The 27835-nt window shown below is 43.8% G+C and overlaps 1 protein-coding gene across 1 annotated transcript in view; it reads right to left on the bottom strand.

The window, feature by feature from the left end:
* pitpnc1a (phosphatidylinositol transfer protein cytoplasmic 1a) overlaps positions 1-27319 on the bottom strand; it is a 118673-nt gene extending 91354 nt beyond the window's left edge. Inside the window, exon 1 of the mRNA XM_079500128.1 lies at positions 26734-27319. Within this exon, the coding sequence (XP_079356254.1) occupies positions 26734-26781 (48 nt within the window). The 5' untranslated portion in view covers positions 26782-27319. The remainder of the gene's footprint in view (positions 1-26733) is intronic.
* Positions 27320-27835: the final 516 nt, after the last annotated feature.

Here is a 27835-nt window from a genome sequence, read left to right as displayed (position 1 = left end):
CCATTACAGTACTACATAGTGTCTCCAGCCACACATTTGTTTTACTTTGTACTGATTTTTCCCATCACATTGTATCTAGGGGGATAGAGCCGCTATGGGCTGTCAGTCAGTCAGTCAGTCAGTCAGTCAGTCAGTCAGTCAGTCAGTCAGTCAGTCAGTCAGTCAGTCAGTCAGTCACTCACTCACTCACTCACTCACTCACTCACTTGCATGCATGCATATATTGTATTGTCGGATTACTACTAGCCTACTATATACTCCATTATAGCATACATTCTCCTTGACGACGCTGTATGGTATGACATGGAATTAGATGGTTTCACGTTTGTGACGTTGAATCTCATTGACTGAAATAAAAACTTTCCATCTCACCCTTTTGACTCAACTATCTTTTTCACATAGGTGTGTGCAAACCGCTCTGTCTCACAGACACCAACGTCTTGTGAGTCATGTGACAATAATGACCGTCAAACAAGCCAAGGTCTTGATAGTTGACACTGGACCAATTTGATCTCCATTGGGGAGACCAAATAAGCAAAGATTTTCATGATTTAAAAACAAAATTCAGTGATTTTTTTTCAGGGATTTCTTGAAGAAATAAAAGAAAAATCTAAGAAATTCCATAGGTTAGAAAACAAATGTTTAAATGAGCATTCAGTGATTTGGGTGATTTGGAAAACCACCCGGTCCGCCCCGGTAACAAAATGTGCACTACAGTGGGGGGAAGTGCAACAGGCCAACAGCATGTGCACCAAGGCCCGCCCCCACTCGATCATGATTGGAGGAAGGCCCCTCTCATCCTGATTGGATGAAGGCTTTGCCACCCGCCACCAAAACTGAAACTAGGGTTTTTTTACCCCAGGGGCTCACTGGGGACAGGGAGGAACTCCTTATATGGTCAGCACACTCTATAATAGGGAGAATTATCCAGAAAAATAAATAAATAAGTGATATTTGAATTAAGTCAAATCACTGAATATACCTTTAAGAAGTAGTGAGAATAGCCAATCTACAAGCTTGTGAGCTTGTAGATCTGCTATTTTCACTAGTTTGGGTCCCAGGGAGACATCATACGTCTCTTTTGGGTGACGTGCTAAAAAGGTTTGGGACCCACTGATGACCCATTATTTATTCGGCATTTGAGCCACGGACCACCATTTGATGACATTTAGCCTCTCAGACCCAAAACTAAAGAATATTTTGTTATCAATGGATATCATCTAATTGTGTAGACTTCTTGTGAATTAACAGTAATGTAGATGTTTAACAAAAATGTAACTACGGGTCCATTTGGTTTTGGTCCATTTGCTCTCAAGAGTTAAAGATCTATAACGGACCATTTGGTTACCAACTCTCCATCATTTAGCTGGGGATCAACAGGAACCTAAGGACTACTGATGGTCCCCGGGCCACCAACAGGAACCTAAGGACTACTGATGGTCCCCGGGCCACCAACAGGAACCTAAGGACTACTGATGGTCCCCGGGCCACCAACAGGAACCTAAGGACTACTGATGGTCCCCGGGCCACCAACAGGAACCTAAGGACTACTGATGGTCCCCGGGCCACCAACAGGAACCTAAGGACTACTGATGGTCCCGGGCCACCAACAGGAACCTAAGGACTACTGATGGTCCCCGGGCCACTGGTTGAAAACCACTGGTTACCAACTCTCCATCATTTAGCTGGGGATCAACAGGAACCTAAGGACTACTGATGGTCCCCGGGAGGAACCTAAGGACTACTGATGGTCCCCGGGCCACCAACAGGAACCTAAGGACTACTGATGGTCCCCGGGCCACTGGTTGAACAGGAACCTAAGGACTACTGATGGTCCCCGGGCCACCAACAGGAACCTAAGGACTACTGATGGTCCCCGGGCCACCAACAGGAACCTAAGGACTACTGATGGTCCCCGGGCCACCAACAGGAACCTAAGGACTACTGATGGTCCCCGGGCCACTGGTTGAACAGGAACCTAAGGACTACTGATGGTCCCCGGGCCACTGGTTGAAAACCACTGATGTAGAGTAACGGCGGACGAGTATAGAATATAGAAACAGATCACAACTGTATATCCTCCCTGTAGGAGGTTGTGCCAACGTTGGCAGCACTAAATCAATCAGTATGTGTTGTACAGTGGTTTCACATACAATCCACACTGTAAATGGAAACTTGTCCCTTGTGTCCTCCTGATCCTATTACAATATCTGTCACATAATGTCCTGACAATGATCTGGAACAGAGCGATGTTCCTGTCACGTGAACGTGCTGCCACCATGTGATGACATCATTCTCCAGTAGTCAACTTTTTTTATTGGTTCTCACATTGCCCGAGAGGCAGCAAACAGAGATCTGTCACACTATATTGACATCCTGCTTGTACAGTAGCACAAACAATAGCAAATGACACTGATCACCCCCTCAAGCATCACTTCACATTACACAGACAAAGACACAGGGCCTTAAAATGGAGGAGAGCTGGCTTCAGCAAAGGTAATATCACCCAGAGGTGACATTACTATTTAGCTTTTCAACAACAACACTATACAGCTACAATCTCATTACGGTTCTAGACAACAGCATATAGCAGTGTGGTAATTCTGAAGTAGCAGCCACACTTTTGCATAAATGATTGCCCCAATACTGTTTTAAATCACAGTAAAGTCAGTATTTTTCTGCAACACTGTCTGAACGAATTTGTATTGTACACCACTGATCAAATTTTCCAACTGACAGATGCAGATGAAGTGGAATTGCAGCATGTCATTGTCACAATGCCAGTTATCAGCAGTTTCCTTCATGCAGACTTAGGTCTTCTGGAAGAGACCTAAAGTATGCTTCCACACTGTACACAAGGCAGGCCAGAGTGAGGGGCAGTCATGACTTTAATTGGAGCTGAGCAGGACGCTTGTTAAGACCTCTTTAAAGTCTATTTAAAGAGCAGGAACATCTGCCCTCTGTTTACCTTTCCAGGGCTGTAAAAGCAGGAAAGCAAAAGTGATGATGAGCTGTAATGGATGGAGGACATGGCAACCTTTCACGGGATACGCAATTGGAGAATTTCAAATTAATGTTTGAAATAGAAAAAACATAGGAAATGTTCAAATGAGCAAACATCCTTTAGTGGTTATAGTCAGATGTCATTGTCTCCACCAGGCCGAAGGCATGGGGAGAGAGTATGTTTTGCACTCCGTCCGTCCGTCCGTGTGTCCGTGTGTCCGTGTGTCCGTCCGTCCGTCCGTCCGTCTGTGAACAGCTAATCTCTGGCACCGTTGGCTTGATCGCAGCCATACTCTGCACACACACTCCCTGAATGCCAGAGCTGAACCTCTGCCCCAAAGTTTTCACATTGGCCTGTTATAGCGCCACCAGGAGGCCGCTTTGTGCAAAACAAATGTTTTGACAGTACACCTACAGATTTTGTCCAAACATTACGCAAATTGGTACACAGTCTCTCTAGAGCCATTCAACGAAACGGGTCTTTCACATTTTTCAAAATGCTGCAAATCATGAACACATGGTGTGATTTCCGTGAAATTTTGCACGCACATTCCCACTAGGTCGAGGAAGAAATGCCACTTGAATATTTTCAACTCAGCCTCATGGTGGCGCTATAACTGGCCGATTTGTGTTTTTACCTATAACTGCACCGATCTGTGTAAAACCATGTATGCACACTCCCTAGAGGCCAAGTAAAAACCTTTGCCTGGCATTTTTCACATCTGCTCTTTATAGCGCCACCAGGAGGCCGACATATGTAAAACACCTTTTCTAATATTACTCCTTCAGATTTTAACCAAATTTCACGCAAATCGGTACACATGCTCTCCATAGTCATGTGATCATGTGATTTGTTTGATTTCGCATAATTATCCATCCTGATTGGCTACGATTGGCTTCTAAAGTTTTCAGGAGTAGCCCGTTTTGTACAAATCGCCACAACTCCGCAACGCAGGCATGCACAGTGAAACTGTGCATGCCTATTCCCACTACTAGGCTGAGGAAGAAATGCCACTTGACAGTTTTCAAATCAGCCTCATGGTGGCGCTACAACAGGCCAAGTCGCGTCACACACACACACACACACACACACACACACACACACACACACACACACACACACACACACACACACACACACACACACACACACACACACACACACACACACACGTTTATATTACTCCTAAACATTTAGCCAAACATCACACACAATCCTATCCTCCTGGTGGAGACCTGTGCCCAGAAGGGCACTTTTTCTAGTTGGATTTGAAATCAACACACGCACACGCACGCACGCACGCACGCACGCACGCACGCACGCACGCACGCACGCACGCACGCACGCACGCACGCACGCACGCACGCACGCACACACACACACACACACACACACACACACACACACACACACACACACACACACACACACACACACACACATTGTGGAAATGCGCCCTAACTCCTTTACATGCACCGCTGACAAAGACATCCTTTGCAGCTATGCTGAACAGGTTTCTGTCGCCTCTTCACAGTCTATATATCACCTTGCAGTGCACAATAGTGATATTACTGTATGATTCATTGACTCAGACAAGCTCTCTCAGTCAGACGGTGGTTCAACAGGAATATACACAGACGATATATATTAGAGCATAGCAGTGGGCGTGGCTTTCCACTGAAAGCTCTCCAATTTATTTTTCCCATTGAGATTTACAAAAATATTTATATCAATTATTCTTCTAAGCCTAGAATCAAGCCATCCAATCATGACCATAAAACCTTTGATTCTGTGAAAAACAATTGAATATTGAATTAAATGATATACTACATTTAATAAACACCCTTTGTTTAGCGGTTTTCATTTTCAAATGTTCATATACTCAAAGGTTTTATGGTCATTACTCAACAGGATCCTGGTTGGCTTGATTCAAATAATTGATATTGATATTTTTGTAAATCTCTATGATTTTTCAGTGGGTCCAGAAAACCAAGTCCACTGCTATGCTCTATAGTGTCTATAGTATGGATAAATAAAGAAGAACTGTGGGATAATGATCTACCTGGGGAGCTTTATAAAGTGCATTTCTATGTCAGTGCACTTCTACGCTATTTCCACTATATAAAATGTATATAATCACAATTATTTGTGACAATTAATCGTCAAATGTCATAATCGTGAGATTCGTGACAGCCCTAACAGCAGCCACGCTTAGAGCCATATTGACAAAGATTCCTTTGATTGTGGATTACCTGATCACGCACACGGAACATTCATAACCTTCTGTTTTCCCCACTAACCCTAACCCTAGCCCAATTGAGCCCGTTAAAATGGCATTTTTTTCAGATCAGGCAGTCAGGGGGATAGAGGCACGTCATCATCATCGTATATGTCTTTAATAGAGCTGTCACACTAGCTGAGTGTGTCAATAAGACGCCATCCCTTGCATGTTTTATCTTCTACATATAATATAAAAATCATACCCGTGTGAAGTGAGGGGTGCTAATATATTAAAGTCTAACTCGTGTTGATTAGGTGATGTAATGGTGATGTAAAACAAACGGTGCCAACACAAACATTAAACGCCATTAACAATAAATAGACAATAGACAATATGAGTTACATTATGACATCATAATCATTATTTTCCTTCATTTACAATGGCGTTTACAAAACAAACATTGAACTAAAGACAAACATTAAACCTGTTTTTGAGTGGCTAGCGCCACTCAAAAATATATAAAAAAAACACTTAATTACGTAATTGCTTCAAATAAATATTTCCTTATACAATAACAACTGGCCAAGTATGAAGGGTAAAGATTTCCTGAGTATCACATTTCCTTTTCTGTATAGAAAGTCACAGCAGCCTGGTTGTTATGTTGATTCATTTTGCAAGTGTGTCTGTCTGTGTGAGCGTGCGTGTGTGTATGTGTGTGTGAGAAAGACAAGACAAACTGACAGACAGACTGTGTGTGCATGTGGCCATGTGCACACATGGCCGCCGCCGCCTGGGTATGCATGTGTTTTTGTTTGTGAATGTGTGTAAGCCACCATACGACTTTGTGACATTCTGTGGGTATATCTGCAGACATATAAGCTATAGCTCCATGACAACCATAATCCCTCTCAGTCATCCTAGAGGACTCATAGCTCTTGTCAGGCTAAGACAAGACAAGACATACTGTGTGTGTGTGTGTGTGTGTGTGTGTGTGTGTGTGTGTGTGTGTGTGTGTGTGTGTGTGTGTGTGTGTGTGTGTGTGTGTGTGTGTGTGTGTGTGTGTGTGTGAGAGAGAGAGAGAGAGAGAGAGAGAGAGAGGGAAAGAGAATTAGACATAGAGATCTGTGTGTGAGCTAGGTAAAGACTGCAACAAAGACGGATTGATACACTGTAGTGTAGGTGTATGTTTCTTGGTGACGGTTAGGGGAGAAATAATAACAGTGTAATCAAACTCCTGCGGTTGGCTGCCTGCTCTGTGTCTAATGTGAGCTGATTATAAAAGATGCTGCTGTAACCACTCATACTTAGTCTTAAGTGTCTCTCTGAAGTAGAACCTGCATATAAAGTAATGTGCTTACACATCAGAGCTTCAAAAGTATTTAATTGTCAAACACCTGAGCATAAAATATCACATGATGGCATCAAATGCTGTCTCTGCTTGGTTTAACTTCTGTTTGGATTGTTGCATCTTAAGGTAGCTGCGTGCTCTACCAGAACAGTTCGTCAGAGCTCTCCAAACTCACCTGACATCTGATCTAACATAATTTTTTCGTTTTTCTATCATCTTCTTGACCTAAATTTAACAAAATCAACGGCCAATGAAGGGCCCCAGGAGCCCTTGTCAGGGTCTCAAACCAGAGTCCTGCACCGGGTCGGATACCCACGGATACCCCGTGGGTACCCGAGTTTGACGGGGACGGGCGGAACACAACGAAATGCGGGTGGGTGACCTTTCAGCGTACCCGCACTGGATGTTATAAACAGCAGCTGAGCTGGGTGCTTCTCAACAGCAGAGACAAGTTAAGTCCGTCACATGCCCAAGGAATCATCAGTGATGTCACATGATCACATCACTGCCGATTCCTTCATAATGGCGTTCTGTTTCTGCTGCTGTGCTTAATGTGCTACTTCCTTGTTGCATAGCAGTGACATCACGGCCAAATCCTTGCTTCCTTATCGTAGCATTTCACGTGGTGTTTATTTTTTATCACCAGGCTTTAGCCTGTTAACCTGACTCCGCCAGATTGCGGCAGTATTGAGTTCACAAGTTCCCTCCTCCTGCCTGGATCTGGGCTCTCTCAAGCAGAAACCGGAAGCAGCGGGACAAAAATGATGATATCTCCATAATAATTTCTAGTTGTAGTCTTGTTAGGTTGTGTTTACATTTGCACTGTGGCAGCGCTTCAATACGTCATCAGTATCGCGTTGATCCCGCCTCTAGCGGCCGCATACGGCCGCATATCTCTCTGGTCAGAAATGGCTCAGTGTACATGGTCTCTGCCCGAGAGGGACCAGATGGGAGCAGGAGGAGGAACTCACTGCTGCCACCAGCTGGCGGAGTCAGGTTAGTAGCCTGTAGGCTGTAGCCTATTTTCGTTACGCTCGCTGATGAAACACCAATTATAATGTCAACATTCAACACAAGATGTAAGCTAACCCAGGTAATGTAGGCCTAATGCGTCACTCTGGAAGTTTAACTACAGTTCTAATGTAATTTTGATACAGAAATAGCCTTGGATCAAGACGGTCATCAGGCAAATCTTTTTTTTTATCATCCTATCCATGTTGATATATTACGCCATTTAGGTCGAAATCATGATATAACTTTATGTTGTGATAATAAGCAGCAGTAGCCTCAGTCAACTACATGTCTTCCGTTCCGTGTGCAACGCGCCGCCGCTGACCACCACCACCACCACATGCGGTGTTGGATGAAATAAACTCAAAGATAGCTATCGGTGCCTGTGAGACGAACGGGTGACGGGGCGGGTAACGGGTCCATTTGCTGACGGGCGGTGCGGATCTGGTTTTGAAAATTGGACCCGTGCAGGACTCTGCCTCAAACCCAGTAGGCCTACCACCCGGTCCAGTTTCCCCGAAGGGCCCCTGACAGCCAAGGGCCCCTGGGCCACGGCCCCACCAGCCCAATGGCTAATTTGGCCCTGCATTTAACAGGCAAATGTATACTGCCACAGACTTGAGTACTGAGTACTGAAACACTTAAAGGGATCATAGTTGGAGTTCAGGTTTTTACATTTGGCTTAGACAGTATTTACTGGCTAGCTGGTCAGTATAGAGCAGGGGTGCCCACACTTTTTTGACATGAGAGCTACTTTCAAAATGACCAGCTCAACAAGATTTCTTGTATATAACTTTGTAATGCTACTGACGTTTGTGTGCAACACCATTGTGTGTTTGATCTGACAGGCCCTTTTTATCAATCAATTATTCAATCAAGTCACCTTAATTCAAGTGAGAGAGATATTTTAGGGAGATGTCATGTGGCCGTCGAGTGTTGGGAAAAACAACATGCAGCTGACCAAGGTTTGTTTGCAATATTGATGTCAGCGGGGGATTCATCAGATAGAACATCATGCATGGCTTACCTCATATTTTCAAATACGTACAATTATTTTGGTGATCATGACTTGATCGAAGCAAAGCATGTCTACACGTAAGCAAAGCATCAAGGTGCATGATGGAATCCTTATACATTTATGGCAACAATGCAGCCCAAACTATTTCCATTAACAATCGGTGATATGCCTATGCACCATCTTCTCTTATTCTAACATCTTTGATACTGGCTAGCTGACCCATTCATTCCTAGTAGCATTTCTACAAAAGTCTAATTTCAGTGGAAATGTGCAGTGCAAATTGAAAGACGGACCTTGGGATCATCATCTGCAGCATCAAACCCCAGTATAAAACGTGAGGCTACACCGGAAGAGGTTTGGGAGAAGATTCAGGTTCATGGCTCTTCTATATGCATGAGACATGCTCTTATTCAGTGTAAGGTGGTGCACCGTACCCACTATACTAAAGCTCGGCTGTCTAGAATTGATGATGATGATGATGATGTATCTCCAGTTTGCAATGTTCTCCAGCAGACCTCATCATCATGCATACGTTTTGGCTCTGCATCCCTACATAACTATTGGACGGAACTGTTTAATTCTTTACCAGAGATAACAGGGGAAAATAGATCTCAATTATTTGAGATAATCGTAATTATTGTGCATAATCATCATAATGGTTTTCATGTCGAGAATGTTTTTTGAAAGATTTTCCAAAAATAGCGGAAATAGGTGATTTACAAGCTCACGCGGTGCATCGCAAAGCATTAGCTATCATGTCATTATTGGACAGATAGCTAAAGGATCGTACACCATTATCACCATAATCCACTCCACCGCCACAGTAATGGTAGGGGTGGATGGCAGTGGTTACCGTAGAAACCAGAGACGATAATAAACCATGTCAGCTATAGCTATCTATAGCTACTCTGATTAGTATGGTGTATGTGTGTATGTCTTTCTGTGATTGACTGTGTGTGCATGTGTGCCTGCAGTGTGCATACAGAACTGATAAAGCTTTCAAAGATCCACAGGCCTCGAGGCCTGTGTGTGTGTCTGTGTGTATGTGTCTGTGTGTGTGTGTGTGTGTGTGTGTGTGTGTGTGTGTGTGTGCGCGCGCGCATGCGTGCACGTGTGTGCACGTGCATGCGTGCACGTGTGTGTGTGTGCACGTGTCATTTCGAGGGAGTGGTACAAGTACAATTAAAAGGCACATCGAAACTAAACAACCTTTTAAATTGGGTTTTTGACAGCTTGTGCCAAATTTTACATTAAAATTTGACATACAATTTTACCATGTTAAGGGTGGGCACCCGGGGACGGCCGGTGCGCCTGGTTCCCCGGGCCTGTTCGGAAATCGCGCTAAGTATGGAGGAGTCCCAGGGGCGGACCTGGCTGAGGCACTGGACAGACTGGTCAGGGGGATTGATGAGTGGCACACAAAGTTTCAAAGGGATGTTAAAGTCTTTTGGGAGATACGTAGCAGCGTGAGATCTGACTGTGCTCGGAGTTGTTCAACAGATACAGTACATAGTGGGAGTGAATAATCACATAAATAAAACCCATTTTCTTTAAGGACCACCAGCGAATGGTCCGTGGACCACTGAAAGGTTCATGGGCCCAAGGTTGATGACCCTGGCTGTGGCTGCTGTAGAGTTAGTTCATCCTCCATGGAGACTTAAAGCTCATATCACACACTATTAGGCGTACTTCCCATAGCGTAATTCTTTTCGATTTCCTGTGTCTGCTGGGGCTTCTCACTGTCTCTCTCCATCTCGTCCTCTAACTCCATTTTGCAGAGAGAGAGAGAGAGAGAGCTCTCTGACTGAAAGCATCTGCTGAACCCCATGCTAAGTCACCCCGCCCCACCCCCCGACGCTCTGCCCTCACTACAAAGAAGACTACGAAAACCTGGAGAGAGCTGAGATCAGGTGGAAACTGGAAAGGAATACTAGAATGCTCGCTTCAAAATACATTTGCCTCGGGCATTAATCAGGCGGAACGGTAGAACGGTCTCTACCTGGTATTCCAAAACAAAACCTCAGTAAACTATATGCCTAAATGGTTAAACTTTTCATTTTCTTCTACAGCACAGTTTTTGCCACACTACCACTACAGATTTTGCACCAAATTCATGGTACACTCTTGAATCATGTGATAAACACAGCACAGTAAAACCTGTGTTTTTCCTGTGTGGTTGTATGTGTAAAAAGAATCACACCTGTGTGAACTGAGTGGTGTAAGGTCTTATATAGCCTGATCAGCTGTGGTCTGACGTAATGTCTGACGTAATGAAATCACACCCGGGTGAACTGGGTGACCGTAGCAACCATGCTAATTTTTTCTGCTCAGACAGACAGACAGACAGACAGACTAACAAAGCCAGTTGTAGGAGTGGTTTACACCACTCAAAAATAGCGATATATGCACTTGCAGACGCATGCAAGCAGGGACGCTTGTAACCTGCAACCCATTTTACAACCCACTGCAGGAATTGTTTGATACAAATAAAAGCAAATATAGCGACAACAAAAGCCAAAGTGCTGACAGTGACACGGCATACATAGTACATGGTGCACCACAGCATATTATCTAAATAAGTACAGGCTATTTTCACGGTCAAGAAGTGGCATTATCAACGTGTTATTTACTGAAGTAATGGAAGCATTATACTGTAGGCGCGTATGTTTGAGCACTATTGTCTGTTTACAAGACCATCTCATTTATTTTCTCAGCATCTACGACAGAAGGTCACATTGGATGGAATAAGTAAGGTAGCAGTATACTGTAGGTTCTGAGTCAGAATTGCAACAGAATTGATTTTGGGTAAACACAACACAACAAGCAACTACATAACGCCATAGGTGGAGCTTTGCCGTATAGGGAACAGGTTTTCATGGTTGCATGGTTTTTCACAACTTCCTTGTGTTGTAATCAGCAGACACATGTAGGGCGATTAGAAATATAAGTTGATGATTAATTGTCACACAAATAATTGAGGTTACCGGTTAAATTGTGTTTTTGGCATTGAACATTGGGACGTTACAATTTGTATTTATGTTTGCCTTTTTAGGCTTTCACGCTTTTGTAATCACAAATTGAGTACCACATACGAATAACAGTCTAAGTCCACACTATTGATCCATAATATATAAATGATAGATAAGGCCTAGTTCACACCTACACAACAAATGTTTGGTCCGTGTGTGATGCCTGATTGCTTTTTGATTGCTGCTCCAATTCATTTTCAATGGGAGTCACATGGTTTGACCAAACATTTTTGTTTGATGAGGGGGGAGCAATCATTAATCAGCGATCAAACACAAATGTTTGATCAAACCATGTGACTCCCATTGGAAAAGCATTGTGGTGGCCCAAAAAAACAAAAAAACGACCAAACATTGCTTGATTGGTGTTTGGTACGTGTGAATGAGGCCTAAGGGTTCAGGACAACGAGGCCTTTTCGTGGAGGGGTCAGTCTGAAATTTGGACTGTTTTTCGTCTGTGGTACTCAATTGCACAGGGCAGATATGACAAATAACTTAAATATACAAAGAAACCACTGACACATTTAATCATTTTAATAATTGCTTCTTTCCAAAAAATGTTCAACATAGCGGACATAGTTGATCTACAAGCTAACACGACATCACAAAGTGACATGTTGTAAGCTTGTAGATCTGCTATTTCTGCTATTTTTTAAAAATGTTTGAAAACATGTATCAGGGACATTTTTCAACATGGAAACTATTGACTATAATGCAAAAATAATTGCGATTGTCTCAAATAATTCCGATTAGGAGACTATGTAATAATTGTGACAGGCCTACTTATAGGGAACATGTTTTCATGGATGCCTGGTTTTTGACAACTTCCTCATGTTGTAACCAGCAGACACATGGCAGCTTTCCCGGGCGTCATATGAATTTTAAATGCATCTTCCTCTGTGGCTCAATATCTTAGTGAATAATGGTGATTCTGATGTGTTTACCACTGTTAGGACGTGGTGACATGATGCATGATGTGTGTGTTATGCAGCAGGGGAACCAAATATAACTAGAAAAATGGCAGGGAGTTTCTCACAAAACAACATTATGTGTCTGTTAGGCAACATCTGTGGCCCATTGATTAGAACTCATTCATAAATTTACCACAGGCATGATGTCCTTGACGGAGTCACATTACTGTCACCTTACTCGCTGTGGTGGCACAGATGACAATCAATGATGTTGCCTATTTCATAATCTGGCTCACCCAGACCGTTGAAGGGTTCACGAACACGGCCAGGGAGTGACAGCGAGTCAGGGTCTGTGATAGAGAGTCAGGACGTGACAAGGGAGTCAGGGAGTGACAAGGTGTCAGGTCAGGTGTGATAGGGAGTGACATGGAGCCAACAACCAATCATCAACATCCTCCATAAGTAATCTGGTCAGTAGAGATAAAACAATAAAAAAAAATCAGCCGATGTGGAAATGTATGATGTGTGTGTGTGTGTGCGTGTGTGTGTGTGTGTGTGTGTGTGTGTGTGTGTGTGTGTGTGCGTGCGTGCGTGCCTGCCTGCCTGCCTGCGTGCGTGCGTGCGTGCGTGCGTGCGTGCGTGCGTGCGTGCCTGCGTCCGTCCATCTTCAACCGCTTTTCCGTAGTCGGGTCACAGGGCGACGGGTGCGTGCCCTTACATTGAAACATTACATTCACTGGAAATATCACCGGAAATATCACCCTTACCGGAAATACCGACAGGCAGAGAGCTCTGATCGTCTGGTTACCCAATACAGACCTAAAACCTTGCTTCAGACAACCATTTAAGGTCAGGCAGTATTAGACACTGGTTACTTAACCCAATTTGTACCCAAGACGTCTCCAGACGTCCTGGGAATTAAGATGTGAGTATTCCAGGGGCATTGTTATTATGATGTGCCGCGTTGCACTTTGTGGCAGTCAAGGATGACACTGACTTTTTCAGCATGGAAAAAGGACACATTCATTTTTGCTTACGGTGTTAAACCCTCTTGTGCCTCCGATAGAGAACTGTTCAATAATGCATATGATGTGAGAAGGGGGGAGGGGGGGGGGGGGGGGGTGTTGAAATGCAGTTTTGGCAGATAGAGTACAATAATAGAAATGTATGCTGGCTGCAGGGTGGTGTGGGGAGGACTGGTTGTCACCAGGGAAATGAGCTGGTACTGCAGACACTACTAGTACCCTCAGTTTGATCACACAGAATCAGAATCAGGTTTATTCACCATGTTAACACTACTAAGAACATTACCTGCTGTTTGGTTTAATGATGGCGTAGACGGACTAGACGCTGGTAACAAACTGACTGCCGTGGCTCATATGACAGAAAATGACTTAATTTACATGAACTCCCTTTTGCGTAGCCTTCTGCATGTGACCATTAATGGTAGGCCTATCTCTCATGAAACCCTAACATTGTCACGAAATTGAACCGTAGCACAATGAATAAATGGGTTAGTGTGTGAGGGATTTTCCCGTCGTGTTTCCCAGGTCCTGCCATGGGGCAGCATTAGCCTGCAGCTTAGAGAGGCAATAACATTACTGGAAAGTTCAAATCGTGGCAAAAAAGGGGGTGAATATACTCATAATATTTTTGTTGTTGATGAAATTCAAACAATCCCATAGAGGCTGAATGAATGAGTGTTTCCGTTTGAACTGCTATGTGTGCATTGTCTGCACAGATGGATCCACGACAATATTGCTGTGGAATTCCTCACATATGGACCCTTTCTGACACTATCTGGCAATACCTCTAAGTGAACCAATGCAACCACAGTGCCAATTAATTCTAAATTACCCCATCGGTTACCCCAATTGTAAGCACCTTGTTACTGGTAAATGGTAAATGGTAAATGGTAAATGGTGCATTTATATAGCGCCTTTATCCAAGGCGCTTTACATAGATTGTGCATTACATTCACCCATTCACACACACATTCATACACCGATTGCGGCGGAAGCCATGCAAGGTACCAACCAGCACATCGGGAGCAATTGTTACTGTTAGCCTACTGTACAGTGTGTGAGAGATTCAGTTACAGAACCGTGCTCACCGTGAGAATGTGCTCACAATCTGTATGAGTGTCACACTCACATAATGATGATGATGATGATGATGATGATGATGATAATAATAACAATATTTTATTGAAACAAATGTTTTACATGACATTTAACCCACTACCCGCCAGGATTAATTAATTAATTCACCTCGTACTGCCATGATTTCCAGGGATAAACAGGGAAGCAGTGAAGGAGGATGCACAGAGACTGTGGCGAAGAGGCAAGAGGCAACACCTGTACCACCACAGGCAGCCGAGAAAATGTCATGGTCTCAGAGAACATTCTGAAATCGTTCTACTCTGCTATATAACCCCGATCATGCTGACAGGGGCCATCTCTCTGTGTGGTATGGAAATAGCTCTTCCCAGGCCAGGACCTCCGATTGCTACAGAAGGTGGTGAGGTCTTCTCTGCTGAGGGCACCACAGGAAGCCTGTACTTTCTTTTTTTTCTTTCTTTTTTTATTATATCCAGTAGTATTACATTTAAAAAAAATGTAATACTAATACTACAAAAATTGTATTATATTGTTTGGTGTGTTATTATACAGTCTCTGCGGCACATGTCCCATCAAGATTTCACATGTAGGAGTGAGTTATGTCAAAATCCCTCTTCATTCTTCACACTAGACCTGTACGTGCCCCGTTGGCCACCGGCCTACTTGAGAGCGATGCAACTTGGAAACCTAATAATACCCTCAGTCAACTTGTCATAGCACCCGTTTTAACTATCTGTCTGTGTCCCACATGGAGATCTATGTATTTGTCTGTCTGCCTGTGTGTGAACTGTGCAAAATTACTTGGAGTGGAGTGGTTAAGTGGTTAAGTAATCAATTTGCATGTGTGGGGTTGATTGCCATGGCAATCAATTGGCTGAGGCAGAGACTGGAAATTGCACAGGTGGTGAGGGGATTAGGCCCACTGGCAGAGCTGACCAGAGCCTTTTGGGGTGGTTCTGGAGAATCGTGGGTCCGGCCGACTTGATACTGGACACTGCACTCCCTACATGGGGGGACGTGTGTGTCAAATGTGAAGTCGAGGGGCAAACGGTTCTCGAGTTACGTGCATTACAACCGTACACACACGCACGCATGCATGCACGCAGACACACAGAGACGTGTGTGTGTGTGTGTGTGTGTGTGTGTGTGTGTGTGTGTGTGTGTGTGTGTGTGTGTGTGTGTGTGTGTGTGTGTGTGTGTGTGTGTGTGTGCGTGTGTCACGCTTCTTTCTCTACGTGAATGAGAAAGTAATGGAGGGGAAAACCGAAACGGTTCACTCTACAGATAATTGAAATGTGATTTTTAGGAAAGACGTGACAGTCTCATGTTGCACCAGTGTTATGACCTAGCTTCCCCAAGGTTAACACACACACACACACACACACACACACACACACACACACACACACACACACACACACACACACACACACACACACACACACACACACAGATCCATCTAGGAAATGAGAGTGAGCCTCATCCGAGGATAATGGTCCATCAAAAGCCATGATGGTTTCCTCTGGAAGAGCAAATGGCAGCAAATGGTATCTTGATTGAATCACAACATAGTCATGTATGCCAGATGGCAAAGAAGGTCTTGCATCTCACCCGACACGCCAAAGAAAAACAATTGTGCACACAGGGTCCATTTCACTGGCCAAATGCCATTTTCTAAACCAACCATGGGAGTGTACAGGAGCTTTCTAATCATGGAGAGCGAAAGCAATGAAGTGGTTTGCCGGTGAAGTGGATAATGCAGTCTCCCAGGGGGGGGGGGGGGGGGGGGGGGGGGATAAAAGAAGGCACATAACTACTAAGCTAAGGGTTTAATATTGTGTTACAGACTTTGATTGCAGTGGCTGCAAATCCCCCTCAAAGCATCATGGTAACATACTGTATGTCTCATCATTAAACCAACACCTATTGCTCCGCAGTGCAGGCCTGTTTTCCTACATTCCTAAATACTGTCAGACCTCTCTGAAAATAACAATACTGTCACCATTTCAATAGCAGACAGTGTTGTCTTTTTTCTTTCTTTAGTTCAGCTTTTAATACCCTGCACACCAAATTAATTGTGATGTTATGGAGGCGAGTGTGGGGATTTAACAATGACAAACAATCTTGTTAAAGTGCCCTTAAAGCATGGATTTAACAAAACAGGCGTCACTTGTTTAGTCTGGAGAAGAAAAGCAATCTAACAAAAAAGTATGGTTAACACTTGCATTATAAACTGCTGCATTATAAACATTACAATCATTAATTATGATCTGCTTATGTCACTGTGTAATTACTCTGGAACGATGAAAGTCTGTCTGTCTGCCTTTGTTCCTTTTATGCCCATATACGGTGATGATGTCTGATACTGATGTCATCATCAGTATGCCCATACTGCATGGGTAGGATATTGGTTGGATCAACTTCATGTCCATATATGTCTATATGGGCATATAGAGGGTATGCGCGTGACATCATCATCGTACCCGGACGTTATGTGGGAAGGCCTACTGAGTGACAGCCCATATGACAGCCCATATGTCCAAACAGAAAAGTCCTATTTGATTGCATTAAATTACTTTAAACAACATTAAATTCACTTTGTCACTCACTTTGTCACTCACTTTGTCACTCACTTTGCCACTCGATTTGCCACTCGATCTGCCATTCACTTTATGCATGCGCATACCCTCTATTGGTCAGATCGGCAGTTGGACTCGACGCCAGGCAGGCACCACACTCTCTCGAGTCCACAGTGGTGTCCGAAATTATCCGCTCACAGACAAGCAAAAACATGATCCTCCCTGGTGGAGGGTTTTCAGGGGGAAGCACTAGCCTGGCCCAGCCTGTATGATTTCTGGTCTAGAGGGGCAGGTGCCAGTGAGATCACGGCGGTGGGTTCTATTGATTCACTGAGATGTAGATGGTAAGCATGTGACCTGTACCTGTGATTATGTGTGTTTCACTCTGCCTCCCATGTCCATTTATTTGGACATGGTGCTTGTGTGTGTGTGTGTGTGTGTGTGTGTGTGTGTGTGTGTGTGTGTGTGTGTGTGTGTGTGTGTGTGTGTGTGTGTGTGTGTGTGTGTGAGTGTGTGTGTGTGTGTGTGTGTGTGTGTGTGCGCAGGGGTGTGTGCAGGGGTTGGCTACACGTTGGACTTGATTAGATTGGGAGGGGGAGGGGAGTGTGGTGGTTTCATTGGAAAGGATATATCGGATAAGTAATCCGGGAGAATGGCTGATCGACCAACAGCAGCAGCAGGTCATCAAAACCTAAATACCGCTGACTTGAAACAGCATGGAGACTGCCAGCAGGAGACAACTTCATTTGGATGTGCATGCCAGTGTAGGTGAAATTATTTCCAGTGGTGAATGTGCATGTGTGGTCACTGATCACCGTGCCAGTGTGTCACTGTTTTTGTTACAAGGCACAGTACAATGATAATAAACTAACTACAGCACAACTGTTGTTGACTGAAGAGAATGAAAATTGGAACGGCGGTCGTCATTTCACTTAAACAAGCAAATTTGCAAGGTCAGCCGTTCATACACCCATCCCCACCCCCATGACGCCATCCACTCAAAGACTGCCAACTCGTAACTAAAGCTGGCAAATACCACCTGGGAAAGCCAACCACTGGGTTCCAGAGACGTGGCATAAAATATGTCAATCTGTTGGAATAGAATCAGATTCCGCCAGTCCCATTCAACATTCTTTCCAAAGCTCTCAGCCTATGTTCAATGGAAATACTCAGAAGCTTCCATTGTTTATTGAGCAGTTATGTGTTGTTATCACGCGTGATGGCTGAAGTGGTACAAAAAGAGTTTGAACCTTTGGCTGCATAGCCTGTTTCAAACATATAGTGTTCTGTACCATAAAGAAAAACAAACTACCGGTATATAGGGAATCTAGGGATGGCCTCACAGGTGATTTTAAACAGTGCAGTGGTCCTGCAGAACTACTGTTGGTGCTGGGTAGCAGAAAGGTGTTGCAACAGTTTCATTACTTATTCCTCGGAACAGAAAATGGTGGTTTTAAACAGTGCTGTAGTCCTAACTGCAGTTACTGTCGGTACAGGGTAGCAGAAAAGTGCTGCAACAGTTTAATTACTTATTCCTGGGAATAGAAAAAGTTGTGTATCGGCTATGACTCCAGCCATAAAACAGCATAGTTAATTTAGTGTTTTAATGGAATGGGTCTTTTTCCCCCTCTCAGAATGTCATTATAGTGTGAGTCACACTGAAATGTGGATGAATTGAGTCCAGCTAAATGGAGTAGACATGTACCTATTCTACAATCAACTCACCTTTAAAGGACCACTTCAACACTTTTCAACTTATCTTCATATAATTGGTCCTCACTCCTCACTAATGTTCATGATAAAATGCCAGTTTTTTCTGTGTCTGTGTCTCATAGGAGGGCTGTGTGTAGTTCAGAAACCACAGTAACATGATCATTAGGCTGATGTTTTTTAAAAGATTTTTTTTAAAGATATTTAGAATTTGTATTATTGTGAGAACGATGGCTTCCATTTTCGCATTGCAACTTTTCAGGAATAGTAAGCCTGCAGTTTCTATTAGCTTGGATTCCCTATCGATGGTGGTTTCTGAACTGCCCACAGCCCTCCTATGAGCCACAGACGGAGTAGGAAAGAATTGTGCTATTTTATCATAATCATTAGTGAGGACCAATTATATGAAGATAGTTTGACAAGTGGTGAAGTGGTCCTTTTTATGTTTTCCCTTCGTGTTATTATTATACATTTTCCTGGAAGTAACCGTTTCCCATGCAGGAGGCAGGGCGCTTGGGGACATACTGTGTAAGTCATGACCACAATTCCACTGTAAAATGTCAGGCAAAATAAAGCACATTTACTGGGCCTACATTTACATCAGGGACATGTCATCCAGGCGGGGGTTGGATGATGTCAGCATCATCCTTGAGCGCTTGGGAATGGGGAGAGTCATCCATAGAGACTGTGAGACATGAGTAAGCATTATAGCCTACACTACAAGCACTTGCAAAGAGGGAGGGGGGGGGGGGGAGTCAGGACATCTGTTCGCACAGGTTTGTGCTGTCCAAAGTTTATTTGCTTTCCAGGAACAGTGGGTGTGCTAGTTGTTGAATGTGCTCTGAATCTGTAAGTTAGATTCAATATTAAAGACAAATGGTACCCTGCAGTCTGCAGGTTTGGCCTTTTGGTTCGACTTAAAGGCGAATTCCGCACAAGACGTTTTCTTACCTTAAGATATAGACACGTAACCATTAGTCACTGACTCACTGGAAGAAAAAAACAAAGCGTTCCATACCAATTTTACATCTGTTCTAGATGATGTGAAAAGTTAGTCCATGGAATGTTGTTGTTGTGTCACTCCCGCAAAGACGACAGCCGGTGTAAGGCCCGCCTACTTTCTTCATAAAGCACCAGCATCCGATATTTTTTTTTTAAAATATTTTTTTATAATTAAAAAATAAACGCTAGAGCGGAATTCTCCTTTTACGGCCATACTACTGGTCACTGTAGCCTACTTGCTCCAGGAAGAGAAGAAACTGTTTTTGCCCACTATCCACTGTGCTGTCCAATGCTTTTCACAAACAAACTGGGCTTCTTCTTTGACTGAAACTTTTTCAACTAAACAAAAAATATTTTGATGTTATATATGTTATATATTCAGTTTGGTTCAAATGTTGTTTTATGTTTAGTTTTGAAGCTCTGATCATATATCTTACAAAATAAATCTTTATAGACACTTAAAGATGGAGTGCCACAATTTTTTTCCAGTTTTTCACGTGTCTATGAGGTGACAGTACTTCATTAGACACCCTGGAGTCGTTTTTATGTGCAATAAAGTCTTCCCTTTGTATTTAGGGTTCCTTCCTGGAGGCTGAACCCTTGACAGTCAAACGTGCCAATGAAAAAAACAGTAATATAGTGACCTCACATTATCAGCCCCTCCCCTAACCCCTCCCCCTTTATCATACAACTACAGCTGTGGGTGCGGCTTAAGTTCAGGTGGATCACCATCATCACCACCCATCACCACCCACCAGGCAAACCAGGCATACTTAATGAACTGGTGGGCGTGCCCACATAAAAACGACATTTTAACAAATACTGTACCCTTTTTTGAAAAACGTCTTCCTCCTTATATAACAATAAGACCTGATGATCATGTTTTAGGGTGGAAAAGAATCATGGCACTCCATCTTTAAACCTTTGTCTCTGTTGATATAGAGCGGCAGCACTGTTTGACTAACGCCTGATTTATACTCTGTTGCCTGTGTCTCTGTCTCGCACCAAAAATAGCAGACCCACAAGCCCATAACACGTTATGGGAATGTCAATCGGACATCCTCGGGCGTGAGATGCGCAACCAAGTAAAAATCAGGCTTAATATAGTATGTATATACAGTATAGTATACTATAGTATACAAGTAAGACGCGCAAACGTGGGAAGCGAACGCAGCTCGTAAATTGCAATAACAACAATTAGAATAAATTACGTACTTTAAGGTTTTTTTAAGTTAATTTTTTTAGTGTGTGTATGTGTGCGTGCGTGTGTGTGTATGTGTGTTTTTTTTTAGTTTTCTTTCAGTTTTTTTTTTTTTTTTATTGTAAGTTTGTGTGTGTGTGTGTGTGTGTGTGTGTGTGTGTGTGTGTGTGTGCACGTGTGCGCGTGTGTGTTTTTTGTGTGTGATACAGCTGCGCCCTCTGGTGGCGGGCGGGTGGTGTTACAGCGTGACACACAGACAGACACACACAGACAGACAGACATGTTCTGCTAGGTCTCATAGTTAGTGTTCACTGCGTTCGCAACTATAGCAGTAGTGGTTCCCAACTTTTTTAGCTTGTGACACAAAAGAGAAATTGTCTTCCTGGGACCCAAACTAGTGAAAATAGCAATCATTGTGAGCTTGTAGATCGGCTATTTTCACTACTTCTTCAATATTTGTTTTCTAATTTATGGAATTTATTTTTCCTTTGATTTCTTCATGAAAGTTCTGGGGGGGGGGGGGGGGGGGGGGGGAATCATGAAGATTTTGTTTTTTTGAAAATGAATTGAAATGATTATAATTATAACAAAATGTGGAGGAACAGTGTACTATAGCAGTGGTTCCCAAAGTGGGGTCCGGGGACCCCCAGGGGTCCTTGAGGGAGTTCCAGGGGGTCGCCAGCTAAATGATAGTTTGGAACCAAATGGACCCTTATGGGTCTGTAACTCTGAGAGTGTACAAATGGAACCAAATGGACCCGCTAGGATCCATTTGGTTCCATTTGTACACTCTCAGAGTTAAATTAACATTGATTTTACAATATAAATTGGGATCCCCGAGATAGAAATGCCATTAAATGTGTGTCCGTAGACTAATGCATGTCAAACTGGAGGTCCTTGAAATAAAACGTGTTGTGAATCACTGCTAGAGCCGTAACAATCTTCTCTTATGGGGGTCCCTGGAATATCTTTTCAAATGGGGGGTCCGCAGGCTAATTAGTATCAATTTGGGGGTCCTTGACATGAAAAGGTTTGGGAACCACTGTACTATAGTATGGCCATGATGGACGTTTATCATCATCATAAGAGTTTAGGGGTAAGGGGTACCTGATACCAATTATCATGCAGCCCTATTATTTGGACAATATCACAGAGACAGGCTGTATAGAGAGAAACAGGCAGAGTTAGAGATGTTAACAGAGGCCAATGGTAACCATGACGAAACAGTGATGAACAGCCAAGACACGTCACACACTGCGGTAGTTTGGTATTACTCATTGTGAGTTCTTGAACTGACATGTTCGTTAAACTTGTTGAAACATTGCAGATTATACACAATTCCTATATTCTGGAGTCATACATCTGCAGAAGTGCTGCGATCGCCAAGCAGCAAAGACTAATCTCTTCTCACAGAAAGAAAATGTTTTGACCTACGATTGCCCCGTGACACACACAAACATCACACATGAGTAAGCACATTTGTCATACTCACGCACGCACGCACGCACGCACGCACGCACGCACGCACGCACGCACGCACGCACGCACGCACGCACGCACGCACGCACGCACGCACGCACGCACACACACACACACAGTGTCCTTCAGGAACTTTCACAGAGGCGAACTTTCTCAGTTCTCACACTTCTAAGCCCTAGCTAGTATCTAGATAAACACAGCCAATTACAGGCTCAAGGCTGTTTGAGACACACACGCGCGCGCACGCGCACACGCACACGCACACACACACACACACACACACACACACACACACACACACACACACACACACAGTACCAGTGGCCGCCTCCATATATGCAGATCTAGTAGGTGATGACATGTCATGAGGCGTGACCATATATGGTCACTGGTGATGTCACGTGATGTCACGAGGCGTGACCATATATAGAGACGTGATGTCACGAGGCGTGACCATATATGGAGGTGTGGGTGACAGGTGTGGGTAACATCCAGCATTCCCCCTCATCCTCATCACTCCCTTCACCCTACCCCTTTCCTGCTGTCCTGTCTCTGCCCTTTCCCCTCTGCCCTTGCCGTCTGCTGAAACCGTTACAGATGTTTGATGACACGCAATCCACAATCTCATCCTCGTTCTCCATCAGTATTAATCCCTTCCTTAATACACTCATTCTTTTGTCTCCCTCCTTCCATCTCCCCTTTGTCCTCTCTCCTTCCCTTCTTATCTAATTCCGACCTCCCCAACCCCCTCCTTTCCCTTTAGACACACAGAAAAAGTACACTGACTCCAGTAATCAGAGATGAGGGACGACATGTCAACAGTCCCAATGTGGACAGTCATGATAAGAGAAACCCCCCCCCCCCCCCATCCCCCGGTCTCAAAGCTCGTCGCAATAGACGCCGAGGAGGAGGGAATGGCACTGCTGTTTAACAGGCATGCTGATCCTGAGTTTTTTGAAGAATGGAAAATTGGTGTCCCAGTTGAAGGAAAAGCATCATCACAAAATGATCATGTCCTCATTCTGTCATTCATTTACTCATCCGTTTCTCTGCCTTTACTCATTCCCCCATTTTCTATAGTGTTTAATCCTATTCAGCACCAGGCATATACTAGACTGGTGACAAATCTATCTACAATAGATGCAGATTGTTTTGCTTCGGATAAATTAGGATGAAGGCTTATTTGAGATGGGGTAAAAGCAGGCATCTTACTTTGTGTGCAAATGTATGTATTGATAAATGAGACCTGATGATTGATGAAGACCCATCCATGTTGGGTTGAAATGTTGTCCACGACTCCTTAGTCCTAACTATAGTGAATTACTGGGAGCAACTGTACATTGCAATGTACAGATTTCTCTTCTTTCAATTCTGTCCAGCAACTGTTACATTTATGGATGTGCATGAGTGCTTCCTTGGACTCTATTAATTTTAAGACACTCTAGTCTCTCACACTAGTGGCCTAGACCTAGACCAAAAACATCATGTGTTATGATAAGGGGCACCACAATGCTTCTAACATTATGTAATGTGACAGTAGAATATCAGAAAAGTTAATTGTTTTGTGATGCCCTTTTTTGTTATTGCCTTTAAATCGACTCCACCTTCTACTGTAGGCCTATGTTGCCCTCATGTTTGCAAAACCACAGTGGAGACATGGCAGCACTGAACAACTAACATGCATTGCTGACGGTTCAAACTGAACGTTAAACAGCCTTTCTCTCAGCAAGGAGGAAATTGAAAGTTGTGGAGGTGATAAAAGCATGGCAACCTTTTCACCGTCGGCTCTCCTGGTTTTGCTCATGAACCCCTCTGCTCACATGGTGGTGAGGTTCTCATGAACCCCTCTGCTCACATGGTGGTGAGGTTCTCATGAACCCCTCTGCTCACATGGTGGTGAGGTTCTCAGTTCTGCTCACATGGTGGTGAGGTTCTCAGTTCTGCTCACATGGTGGTGAGGTTCTCAGTTCTGCTCACATGGTGGTGAGGTTCTCAGTTCTGCTCACATGGTGGTGAGGTTCTCAGTTCTCACACTTCTAAGCCCTAGCTAGTATCTAGATAAACACAGCCAATTACTGGCTCAAGGCTGTTTGAGACACACACACATATGCGCGCGCACACACGTGCACACGCACACGAACACACACACACACACACACACACACACACACACACACACACACACACACACACACACGTCACACGCACGCACGCACGCACACACGCACGCACACACACACACACACACAGTGTCCTTCAGGAACTTTCACTGAGGCGAACATAAAGGCACATAGAGGACTGCTGAGCAAACATAGTGAGCAAGCAGTAAGATGTAAGAAACATGCTGCTCTCTCTGTTAGAAGGTCATAAAAGCCTGATAAGATATCTGAAATAATGGCAGCCTCTTGAACTAGCAATTTAATCACTCTCTTTTCTATGGTTTTTAACGAAGGGGTATTGTTGGTTTAGGAGAACATATTCCATCAATACAATATATAGGATATATAATGGAATGATTCCTTTTATTGCTTTTTGGTGCAAGGCAAGTCTCCATCAAATTTAATTATTGAAAAAGCATGAATGTCACACCACTTTACTACGACCCAATGATTACAGTGAGACCGAGACGCACTGCAGAGTGATAAAAGCAAGACATTTAGTAGTGGCAACATGGGTGATAATTGAAAGAAGGGGTGTTACAATATATCACACTTGTGCCAAGCATGTTGTTATGCGACAGCAAAATATCCATGTTCTATTTTCAGAGAGAAGGACCAACAGTAAGGAAACGAACAGCGCAGATTGCTTGATTGTAAGACCATCCTACAGATCTATGGGTGTGCAAAAAAGAGGGATATTACTATTAGTGTGAAACTGATGCAAATTGATTCACTGATTCACACTGGAGGGCCTGGTCGTGCTCCTGCATAAGGATGTGCATATTTTGGTTGCATGTGCATGCAACAATGCAGCACGGATCAATGCGAACTCGCCACATTTAATGGTGTGTGAGTGAGTGAGTGAGTGAGTGAGTGAGTGAGTGAGTGAGTGAGTGAGTGAGTGTGTGTGTGTGTGTGTGTGTGTGTGTGTGTGTGTGTGTGTGTGTGTGTGTGTGTGTGAGAGAGCGAGAGAGAGAGAGAGAGAGAAAGGAGGCAGGAAACACAGAGGCAAAACTTATATACTAGTGTAGACACTAGACAGTGTAGAGCCCAAAATAGAACACGAAAAAGAGGGAGAGTGATAGAGTAGTGAGTGTGTGTGTGTGTGTGTGTGTGTGTGTGTGTGTGTGTGTGTGTGTGTGTGTGTGTGTGTGTGTGAGTTATCAATAATGAACACAGAATGCGTTTGCCCTTTAAGTATAATTTAAGCCATTGGTTCTCAGTAGTGATGGGAGATTAATCGGCAAACACATCGCTATCGGTCGATTCTAGTTGTTTTTAGATTAATAAGCATCGGTTCAGACCGAATGATTAATCGGACCGATGAATTAATCGGTCTGTCTTTACAGATAAACAAGTCCAAAGTAACAGCTTGAACAGATCTACAAGCTCACAATATTAAATATAAGGTATTTAAGTTAAATCTGACTTGCCTAAGCCTGCAGTGCAGATACCCTGTTACATGTATTTTTCAGAATGGACAAAATTATAATTTTTCAATACAGAATAAGATCATAACGACATAACGGTAATATCGGTTATCGGCCATAACAACAATTAACTAGAAATTGTTGTTCGGAGGGGATTTATCCCCCCAAAAATCTAAATTTCCCAGAAAGTTCACCTATAGCAATTAACCATTCCGTGTGTGTATGTGTGTGTGTGTGTGTGTGTGTGTGAGAGAGAGAGAGAGAGAGAGGGAGAGAGAGGGAGAGAGAGAGTTTGGGCGCGTGCCAGTGCATGCGTGACTCTGGGACAGGGATAGGGAGAGATAATTAGAGAAATTAGATTTTTTATAGTAGCCTTAACCATCAGGGCTGACCCGGCCGAGTGCATGGGTGAACCTTTTTAAAACTTCCATCTAACACCAACATCAGCTGAATCTGTTCACCGTGGAATGTTACCCTGTTAATACATTAAACATTTTAAAATGATCTAACTTACCTCTTCCACAGTCAGTGGCATACATATCCTGTACTCCTTCAGTAACATCTTTCCTTGATGCGTCTTGAATTGTGTGACAACGTGGTAATAACGGTTTCCTCTTGCAGTATTTTATTGAAAGCCCTGAATTTGGTAATGCATGTGGAGAGCCTTGCGCAGCGCGACCGCAGCCCAGAAAATACACTAAACAAAAAAGACAGCCGACTACAAAATAATAAGCTCGAAGTTGTCTTGTCTCATCGGAGTGAAATCGGATTTCAGGAGTTTAAAGTAGGGTAGGAACTTGAGAAGAACACTGGTCGAAAGGATCGCACTCATCAACGGTAACTATAGGAAATGTTCTTCAAGCCAGTATCCTGCGTCTGGGTTCTATGTGCCGAGGGAAAATCTGCCAAGCAGATGTCACTTTGTAGAAATGCTTGGAATGGAAGTGCAGCTTTCTTTCTAACTAAAAAGCCAGGACACGGTACCCTCGCCTAAAAAAAGCAATGGTCATCAGTGGGAAAAAAAAGTATATATATCCTCGGTGTATGAAATGAATGAAAAGCTAATCACACACTCAGGATGTGGAAATTCAGACATTCGAGCCCCCTCCTGTCAAAGAAGCTCCGTCTCTCAGAGCGACGACGCGATACTTTTGCTGCAGCCACGGAAACACGCGCTGAACCGGACAGGAAACGAGGGAGTGCGAGGGGAGTGAGCGTCATTTCGCCCCACCCCGCCCCCTCACAATTTTAGTCTGGTTTATTTATTAGTACAAAAGAAGATGACTACACACATGCCAGTACTGTGGAATTATATATGTAAATACCATACCCGGCCGCACAAAGCACAACACATACGCTCGCACACGCACGCACGCACGCACGCACGCACGCACACACACACACACACACACACACACGCACACACACGCACGCACGCACGCACACACACACACACACACACACACACACACACACACACACACACACACACACACACACACGATCAAGTAAGCAACAATTCCTTACTTTATGCAATTTAGGCTAGTAGGCTTCGGATTGATTGGGCCTATCTGGATTGTGAAACATTGTGTCTTTTTTAACTTTCTATCTGAGTC

Source organism: Electrona antarctica, assembly GCF_951216825.1.
Source record: "Electrona antarctica genome assembly, chromosome: 4".
NCBI lineage: Eukaryota > Metazoa > Chordata > Actinopteri > Myctophiformes > Myctophidae > Electrona > Electrona antarctica.
Note: the sequence above shows the minus strand (reverse complement) of the source record. Positions and strands in the feature narration are given on the sequence as shown.